At 32.7% G+C, this 10,474-nt stretch overlaps 1 protein-coding gene across 1 annotated transcript; it reads right to left on the bottom strand.

Moving 5' to 3' along the window:
• Positions 1-7,919: 7,919 nt before the first annotated feature.
• Positions 7,920-9,565, bottom strand: LOC107933631 (protein SHORT-ROOT). The gene has a single exon (XM_016865893.2). The coding sequence runs from the start codon at positions 9,450-9,452 to the stop codon at positions 8,082-8,084; it is 1,371 nt and encodes a 456-aa protein (XP_016721382.1). The 5' UTR covers positions 9,453-9,565; the 3' UTR covers positions 7,920-8,081.
• Between the last annotated feature and the right edge of the window lie 909 nt (positions 9,566-10,474).

The raw sequence follows: 10,474 nt of genomic DNA, 5'->3' as shown, positions 1-10,474 counted from the left end.
AATTTTTGATTATGGTGGCCGGCCATAATGATTGTTGATGGGCAATATATATTTTTAATTAAATGTTATAATAAGAATTTGCATTATTTTGAAATAAAAAAATATTAATTGAAATAAGAAAAGAAGAACAAAAGGTTTGGTTCATCTTCTTCCTTGCTTAGCCGAACCTTAAAGAAGAAAGGGGAGATAGCCATTCGGTCACTTTTGAGCTAGAATTAAGGTATGAAATTTATGTTCATTTTTGAAATTGTAGCATATATTAAGTTAGTTACTAAGTCCCTAACTTAGCCATGTCAAAATTTTGATTTTTTTAGTAGTGATATGAGTAATCGGCTATGGAAGATTTTTGAAGAGAAAAAGATTAAGGATGTCACCTGATTCTAGTTGCTATTAAATTTTGCATATCTTGTACTGTGGGTAAAATGCACAAAATAAATACGGTTAGAACTAACATGAATTGCTGTTCGGTTTATGCTTGAGGAGTTTAAAAATTTGGGAGCTTAAAACTGTTTAAATTGCTATTTATATTGCTGTCCAAAAGTTTCAATTTTAGTAATGTCCCATTATTAATAGTTGAAACTAAGAAACAAGTATTTGATGAAAGGATGTAGGTGGCTAAATTGTCTGAAAATTTAATTGTTGTTAGCTCAAAAAGTATTCGAATGCGTGTTGGAAATTAATATCTAAAGGCATGCTAGAGTTTAATATGCCGAATATGAACAATTATAAGTTAAATTAAGGTTTGCTAAATTACCATTGTCATTGCCGAATATGTGCTTAATTAAAGAAGAATTTGTTGTTGAACGTTTTAAATGATTTAGATAGTTATAAATTAAGTTGAAGCTTGGTAAAATTGAATAATTGTGGCTTAATTGTTTAATGGCAATTGGCTATTATAGTGAAATGCAATGTTAATATTTAGTTGCTAGTGTTATATGTGTGTTAGCTGAATTTGAACTTGAATAATGATTTGAGCACGATGTATTGTATTGAGATTATGCTTTAGTGAAATTATAGATATATGTGATGAATTTGATTGGTGATTTACATGTTTAAATAACATGCATGCAAAGAATGTGTGAAAGAATGAATTGGTAATAAATCTGCTTGGGACAGCAACAGTAACGTGATTTTGGAAAATCACCATAAATTGTGGGAGTTGAGTTAGAAGCTGAATAAATTATGTAATTAAAGCTTAATGAGTCTATTTTCTTATAAAAGAAACTGTAAAAGCAAAAGAATTTCCGATAATGAGAAATTTGATTCGTAGTGAAGAGTGGTCAGATTAGTCAAACAGTGAAACAGGGGAAATTTTAAGAAAAATCTGGTATTTATTGGCCAAGCTAAAAATTCTGAAAATTTTATGGATAAAATATATATGAGTCTATTTTCAGGGAAATTTTACGGTAATTGATTTGGAGTTTCGTAGCTCCAATTATAAATAATTTAGTGACTGTTGCTCAGGAAGACAGCTTATTGTGAATTTGTGATTATGTGGTAAATATTGATAACAATTTGTTAACGAGTTGCTTAATGTTTTCTTATAAACTTACTATGATCTATATGTGTGAAAGTCGTATATATATATTATATTCTAAAAGTAATGCTTGAATAGTCGAATAATGACTAGTTTAAAATTGTTGAATTTAAGCTCAAGAGCATAGAGAACCAAGGTTGGACAAGGGAAAAGAGAAAGTAGTTGAATAGCCAATCTGAGACTGTTCGAAAATATTCGAGGTAAGTTTTGAATAGTCACATTTAGTACGTAATTGATAATGTCTTGATATGTGCATGATAACTGTCCTGCGAAGTGACAAATAATTTATGTTTAAGGCTTAAAGCCGAATAGACATTAGAAGTTAAGCTTGGAAAGTAAAATGGACATATATTCTTATGTATGTTATTGAGCCAAAAGTTATATGAATGGCGCCCATGTTATGCTATTATTCGAATGGAATAAATGAACTATGATTGTGAGATGTTATGTGAATTGAATTTTCTTGCGAATAAGTATGCATGACATTCAGTGATGTATATCAAGACTTAGGGTCCGCTGGCTATGTGCTGGAATTATATTCGGACTTAGGGTCCGCAGGCTATGTGCTGGAATTATATCTGGAATTAAGGTCCGCAGGCTACGTGCTGGAAATATGTCCGGGCTAAAGTCCCGCAGGCTTCGAGCTGGTATTATACCGGGTTTAAATTCCCACAGGCTTGTGCTGGTAATTGGTTTCAAGTCCTAAGACCTGATAGGCTTAATGCCAGTAAGTTAAGTAAGATTACGATATTGAATGTTCGCAGTAAACCATCGTCGAGTAAGTACTATACATTTAATATGTTCAGGTACGTATTACTTACTCATCGGTGAATTGATTTCGAAGTGAATCATTAGCATCAAAGAAGAATATATATATAAATATGATTGATGGTTATATTTGCGAATATGAGAATGATTTAATCTGTCATGGTATATTTGTATATGAATTATATGTTAAAATTTCTTTATGTACTCATGTACATTCAGTCAATGATTTTGTGAATTATTAGTATCAAAGAATGATACTTAAGTGTGAATGATTGTTATATCTACGAGTAAAACAATGACCTATTCGGTCAAATGTTGTTATTATATGAGATTATTTGATTTAAATGCATCGCATGAACTTTTAGTAAAAGAAAAATATGTGCTGGGAATCTATGTTTATGTTTATGTGTATTCGGCCATGAAGCAATTTGAATTGAGAATAAGTCTGTTTAAATGAATGTTTTGATTTTCGATAAGTTTTAATTATTTGTGATGCTTAAAACTTACTAAGCTTTGAAAGCTTACTTCGTTTGTTACGTTCTCTGTTTTATAGATTGTTGATTCCAGTTACATGCTCGGAAAGGGAATCGTCAGCTACTCGTCACACTATCTATCATTTTGGGGTACTACTATATTTTGGAGCTAGTATGGCATGTATGGAATAGACTTAAGCGAATGGTATTTTGAGACGTACTTATATATAAGCCATGTGAATATGGCTACTTTTGAATGTCGATACAAGTTTGAATTTCGATCTTTAACTGAGTTTAGCGATGTATATTTTTATTTTTTTATTTTATTTTTATTATGTATGTTTTTTTAAATATTAAATTTTGGATCAGTAACTCTTCATAACCCACCCCGGCGACGGACACGAGTTATAGGGGTGTTACATGGAACCACCATTTTCTGGTTCAATAGGAATCAACTCTTGTTCATAAAACAATGTAATTTTTTAACCATCCAACCCGGACTCTTGGATGGGATTGTTATCCTATTCAGATCCCTCTTTGTTATCAACTCTAGCTGCATGTCCAAAGTTGGATGACCCTTATTTGGTGCAGGTTGTAGGGAGTACATCATCCATTCTTGTGTACCTTTCGTTACAACCAAAATCACTTGTGAATTAGCCCCCAGTGTAACTTGATGGCATAACCATATAAGTATTTCCATCGTAGAACATTGACCTTTGCAAGTTGAAATCAAAAACACTAAAAGAATGTCATGTTGAGGTGTCAAAGTTACAGTTATCGACAAACCTCAATTGCTGGACGGACTTTGTGCCAAAGTTGAAATCGAGGGCTAAAACCAGTGAATGTCTTCCCATTGGTAATTTTGGGATTTCATAATGGGAGCTTTGCAACAATGCTATTAACCCACCACACAACTTTATGGTTAGACTTTTAGCTTTATGTACCATTCCAACATTAACTGGAACTATTGTCAAACTCAGACCACCTTCATAGACATCAACAAACTTGACATATAACTCTAATATAGATGATCCACTAGAGCAATGTGTCTCAAGAATTACCTCGATCTCCATGCTGCCTCTAAGCTCAAATATTTCACATCAAACAAGGTCCAATGACGCTAGATATCTATATTTCAAGCTTGAAATTTTCTCTGGCTTGAACGCCCCACTTTTCACCTAATTTTGGATCAAAACTTTGACAATTGTATGGTCTGGTCAAAAGCCGATTCCATTATTTTTGCTGATGCAAAAACAACCTTAATTTTGATATTACAAATTTCACAATCGTAATGAATAACGGCTTTAAGTCGTCGACTCATCTTCAACGAAATAACTTGTTTCACATGTTTAAAATGAAATCATTATGTAGAAAAGAAGAGTATTAATTATCCAATAAGAACAACCAAGAAATTTACTTGATCTAATTTAGTGTGTTGGGTCGATTTTTGAAATTCAAATCTTTAACATAAACAATCTTATCCTTAAGCAAATCACTTTATGCCGACAGTATACTCAAAATTTAGTTATAGAAGGTCTCAAATAGAATGGACGTTCATTTTATACCAAATACTACCCTGAATATCAAACATAACTTCAAATTGTTCAAAAAGATTGGACATGACAAGTTTTAGTAGTTTTTTTTTTACATGTCTTGTTAGAAGTGTTTATATTAAAATATATATAATATGTAGCATGCGTATCTGAAATTATCCTGATATTCCTAGGATGTTTAAAAAATTAGTACGAATATTACCGGGTTCTAGAAAGTTTTCACGGGTTAGGATGGGGGTTGAAAAGAGGAGGGGAAATGCGTCCTAAAAAACGCTTTTTCAGCTAAGGTGGTAGAAATATTCATTAAAAGCATGCCCTTTAGAACGGGCTTTTAGCCTGCACAACAGCAATGCCAACTGAAAAAGCATCCTTAGTAATTTTAGGTTCTTATTTTGTTTTAGTTTATTTTAAAAGACAACTTATTTTCTTGTTCTTCCAAGTCTTCATTATTAAGTATTTCAATGTTTCCATTTAGTTTCTTGTTTGCAATCGACGATATCTCAATCCATGTCAAAGGATTTCGCGATTTCGAGCGCATCAAGTTTATCAAACAAAGCAATTTCTATCCTTTTATCATTTTAATTTATTTGTGTGTTTGTTCATGGTTAAATTGATTTTAGAGAATATGGAAGTTGTGTTCACGAGTGGCTAGATCCTTAGGGAGATTAACGAGAGAATGTAAGAGTGATTAACGAAAGAATTAGGGTTTTCCAATAGAATTAGTTGGTATAAATTCATGCCCTAGGATTGACGACCCTTGGAAGTAATCTAGGATAAACGAGGTCGAGACATAAGTTTACTGAGTAAATTGTGGATTATCTCAGTTAGGAAAATAAGGTCAAGAGATAAGTGTGTATTGGTCAATTAGTTAAGTAATAAAGGCCGAGAGGTAATACTGTTTAAGTACTAACTAATTCCCTAATGAAAACCCAAGTTCTAAAGTTAATTACAACCATTGAAGCTAGTTAATCTTCTACCTGTCAATTGAGAGATTTTTGTTTTTTAACTTTGTTTTTAGTAGTTAGTTTTTATTTTACAATCTTAATCCTTAATTTTAATTATCGTAATATGAGTTTTTGTGATTACTGTTTAGATTTGCTAGTGTAGATAATATATTTAGATTTAATTCAATCTCCCTTGGATACAATCCTCGAAATACTTTCTTGTGTTTTGTTGTAACATTAAATTATATTACAATTTGACCTGTTCACTTACAATACTGCATTAATTGTATATCTTTTTTTTTTTGCACAATTTTTACTCTAAATATTCACATGTTTAGATGCGGTCAACATCGTTTTAATTACTCAGTTAAACAGCGAAGGTTTTCCAATTAGTGAAGCAACTTCGGAAGACAAGGAACATATCCTTACGTCCTTTCATGAATGAAGTCAATGAGCAACAAGGACCCATGGGTGTGGCTAGGCCCAATGATCAACAAGGACCAAGAAGTTTACAGGCAAGGATAAATTCTAGAAGATTTGATTATTTTTTTATGAATGCCATGTCAGCTATAATTAAGTCAGCAAAGGGGTATTTGCACGAGAGTTAGGAGCTGCTACTTAAAGGGGAGAAATAAGCTAGAATTGGTTATGAATTCCGTTATGCACTTGTTTGTTATTTTTCCTAATCTTGAATCTATTTCTTTCCTCATCTCTGTCTTTGAACATATCTAACGCAATTTATTCTTGAATTTCCATGAATTAAAGGCTTAGAAAATACAACCCATTTGTTCTTCATTTTGCTGCAATTACTTTCTGGTTTGCATTACTATTTGTTGCAGTTTCCCGCAATCCTACAAGGGAGATTCATAAAATAGGCGATTTGTATGTGTACATCATGGAAGCGTTTGATAGAGAAGATCCCAAAAGAGAAATCATTACCACGTAAGAAATGGGCAAATGAGAGATTTTATATGCCCTACGATTTAGAAAGTAGAATGAAGTTAGTGTCTTAGCATTCCAAAGGGACCGGAGAGGTTATCATTTGGAACAACATCAATCATACAAAATAGAGAAGGTTCTCAACTTATTGTCTGCAGAAATATTGAGGCGGATTCAAGGAACATGATAACAAGGGGAAAAGATGAACTAATCTTATTCGAGGAAAATCAATGGTGGGATGGATGCTTAGAAATAGGCAACGTGTGCAGCTAAAGCCAATATATCATTTGTCTGGCCCTAGAAATCTCTTTTGTTTCGTTTTTTTTTTTTTTACAACTTATCTACGGATTTTGCTTGTAAAAGAAGAAAAAAGAATTGGGAAGAATGAAGTAGATTCAGATGTAACCCCCTAAATGGTAGTTCCCATTATACCAAATTATTACTTTATTTTTTGTATTTTTTGTTCTCCTTTCTCTTTTTCGTTGTTTTTTTTTTGTGTTTGTGGGCCAAATAGGGAGCAAAACATATGTATTATGTTATGGGCAAAACCAAAGCTTTCCCTTTCTGAAATAAATAAATAAACTGAGGATAAAATAAATTAACTTGAACTTATAATTAAAATAATAATATTTAGGCTAATTATTTTCAACGGCATGTGTATAGGATAATTTATTTTAATATTTTCAATTTTTAAAGTTAATAAATTTATATGATATATCTAATTTATTAATAATATAATTAAAGGATTTACGTTGAATTGACGTTTAGCCTCGAAATTAAATTACAATTCTTTCCTTTTCTTATATATAAAAAATTTTAATCAAACCTGCTTTTTGTTATTAAAATAATTAATTTCCCTAAGCTGATATCACTCTTTTACACCAAATACCAACCCCATTTCATTTTTGGACATATATATTAACAATGATTTAAAATATTACTTAGCCTTGCTAATTATTTATTTTGGTCAATGCCAACCTTATGTTTAAATTAAGAAAATTGTTTCTGCCCCAAATTCTTGATTAAAAATTGCAATGGGCTAATTTGAAGTGGCTCTAAAAGGACATCAAATCATTGCTCAACAAATTTATATTTAATAAGCACAATTTTTTGTTTATTTTGCTTCATGATTGTATAATTTTGTATCTAATAATTATGTTTTAAATGTAACATGATACATTATGAAAATTTGTATTTCTCTTCGTAATATTTTAACCTCACCTTATTCTTATCCATGTTTGAAAAGAAAGTAATTGGGAAAAATTCCATGTCCCTTGAATTTGTTGTATAAATAAATTTATTTGAATCAATTAAATTCAAAGAAGATTTGAAAGAATCTGGATTTTCTATTAACTAATTCAAAAAAATATCGATTAATCAAATTTGCTAAAATACTATGCAAATTAATCGAAAATATATTTAAATACTAGAAACAATAACCTTTCATTTAATAATACTATATTTTATAATACAATAAAATATTTTGACTTCCATTTTTTTTTGTAAAATCTAAAATGTACAATATTGATGATAGTATCTAAAGTAACACTATGTTTAATGGTTTTTTTTTTTTTTGAAAGAGAGAATGTTTAATGTTTGTTAGACCCTAGAAATTATAACTTAATAATTTAATATTTTATTAGATGATTTTATTTAAATTAAAAGCTTCAAATATAATAATTTGAATTTTCTTAAAAACAAATAATGATTTAAATAAAACTTTTATTTGCTAACTGAACTAAGAACCGTTCCAAAATGTATATTCAGTTAAATTTATAAAAATAAAATTATACAAATCGATTTTGGCTAATTCAGTTGGCAATTTTATATCCTCCCATGCAAAAAAAAAAAAAACCTACCACCGTCGTCAAGGCCGCCATGCACTAGCCCAAACCACTGGCTGACCTTTCCAAGACAAGAATATTCCGGCGTCAGAACTCTGTGTCATGGACCAACCTTCCTTATACCTTCTCAACAAGGCGCGTACATCATCGCACACTTCATCACTCAAAACCAGGGGGTTAAACCCACTTCCATGGAACCGTCTTGACCATCGATTGGCCGGCTCGCGTCTCTCTACGGACTCGGATGGTGCACAAGCCACCAACTCAACTATGGCTCGACCAGCTGCACGTTCCAGCATCAACCTTTCATTGCTTGTTCTAGCGAAGCTCTCATCCAGGGCTTCAAAATAAACCCTAAACCATCTTAAACATTCTTGGAAACCCTTTACGAACTCCATCCCATCAACCCCTACATCAAGATCAGCTTCTTCTTCCACAACCGTGATTATTCTTGGCTGCAGTTTCTTGAAATTCGATATCATCATATCTCTACGATTATCAACGGCTCTGATGGAATGCAACGTGCCAACGCAGTTGATAGCTAAGGCCTCATCTTCTTTTATATCAAGTTTTGATAAATCTAACTCACATAAATCACCGCCATGGTGTATTACGTTGAATTTGAAGGGAACTCCCATAAGCCTAGCGAACTTCTCCATTCGGTTTTCTATTTCTTTCATTATATCTTGGACTGCAGCTAAGCTTCCTGCTGCAGTTCCTGAAGTACTACTCCCTGGAACGCCACCGTTTTTGGTAGCAACGATTGTGGTCAGCTTCAAATGTGGGGTTTCATCGGTGCGGGTCGCTAGGGATTCAAGCAAGGTTGGCCATTGAGTGCAATAAGTGCTGCTTATATCAATTATATGTAACTTGCTTTCACCTTCGAAAGCTTCCATAATTGCACCATTACAAGCAACGTGACCAAAGGTAGTCCAGGGACTTACCTCTTGAAACTTCAATGCCATCTTCCTTGTTGTCTCGAAACTACAGGTTTTCTCAGATACCGAGGCTAAGGTTCGATAGCAACGCTCACCAGAGTCGGTCATGCGGCTAAACAATGCTTGGAGAAAGTAAGAACCAAGCTTCTGGTCGGTGTCACCGTAAGGTGAACTAAGCTCGTTGAGCATCCATATGAGCTGCTGGAAACGTCCGCTGTTCCGATCTGCAATAGCGGTTGCTGTTTCCATGAGGATATCGTTAGCCCACTTACCGGAGAAATCTAAGGTGAGGTCACGAGCAGGGGAGAGAGTGGAGAATTCAGAAGTTTCAAAGGCATGGTGTATGCTGGTGGGCGTAGTAGTGGTGGTGCCGGTGGCAGAAGGGTGGGGCTGGGGGTGCGGATAGTAAGGATAGTACTGTTTAGAAGAAGATGCAGAGAAATCTTCTTCATCCATGAAAAAGTTGAAGCATTCTTCGTGTGATATGAGACTCACAAGTTTAACCCATCTAATACCAAATAACAAGAGACCAACTGTAAACACAAATTTCTGGTTTAAAATAAACAATTAACTTATTAAAAATGTAAAGCACGGTATGGGGTTAAATAGTATGCTTTAAATTATTACAAATGTGAACTAGAGCAGTCTCTAAGACAATATGTTTTAATTTAATTAAGAGATAATTGGATGGCTAAAACACATATTTTATTGGTTTTATTTGGATTTGTCAATTTTCAATTAATTTATTTAAAATAAATAACAGAATTTTAATTTTCAATAAATAAAGTTGAAAAAGAAAAAGAAGCTTATGTCACTTTATAAGTGGTCAAAAAGTTTGCTCCACTTAAGTCCATGTCAATAAACTTTGTTGGGAGCTAGGGTCTTGGGGGATGTTTGAAGAGATAGGTGCGTAGAACCAAGGGGGATATAGTGGAATAAAAGAAAGGATTAAAGAAAAAAAAGATTGGGAATCTAAAAAAAGATAGGTTTCTTTTTAGGTAATCGATGAGAAAAATGGAGCATGGACTAGCTGGCTGGTGCTTTAAGAATAGAATTTCTGTCTGACAAAAGATGAAAGAGAGATTCCAGTATTTTCAAGGGGAGAAAGAGATTTTTAAAATATTATAATATATGATGTACATGAACATGATATAAAAATAATTCAAATATACTAAAAGATGAATATAAAATATAAATATAATAAATATCTTATAATCTTGTTAATATGAATTATTAATAATATTTAAGAATATATAATATATTAATTATAAATGAAATATGATGAGTACGTGAATGGTTGGGTCTAGGTATTAGTGGGAGCAGGCAGGCGTGCGAAGAGGGTTGGAGAGAGATATTGAGAGAGTAAAGCTGCGGGCGTGCATCACCATCATCACACCCACTACCATTAACACAACAAGCCATTCTCAATCACATTGATTGCCTCCTAATCCCTCTCCATACTCTGCCACCATTCTTGT

The sequence above is a fragment of the Gossypium hirsutum genome, chromosome A12 (genome assembly GCF_007990345.1).
Source record: "Gossypium hirsutum isolate 1008001.06 chromosome A12, Gossypium_hirsutum_v2.1, whole genome shotgun sequence".
Taxonomy (NCBI): domain Eukaryota; kingdom Viridiplantae; phylum Streptophyta; class Magnoliopsida; order Malvales; family Malvaceae; genus Gossypium; species Gossypium hirsutum.
Note: the sequence above shows the minus strand (reverse complement) of the source record. Positions and strands in the feature narration are given on the sequence as shown.

Excerpts from the sequence above, each read along its gene's own strand:
- LOC107933631 (XM_016865893.2), bottom strand. The coding sequence starts at position 9,452 with ATGGATGAAGAAGATTTCTCTGCATCTTCTTCTAAACAGTACTATCCT.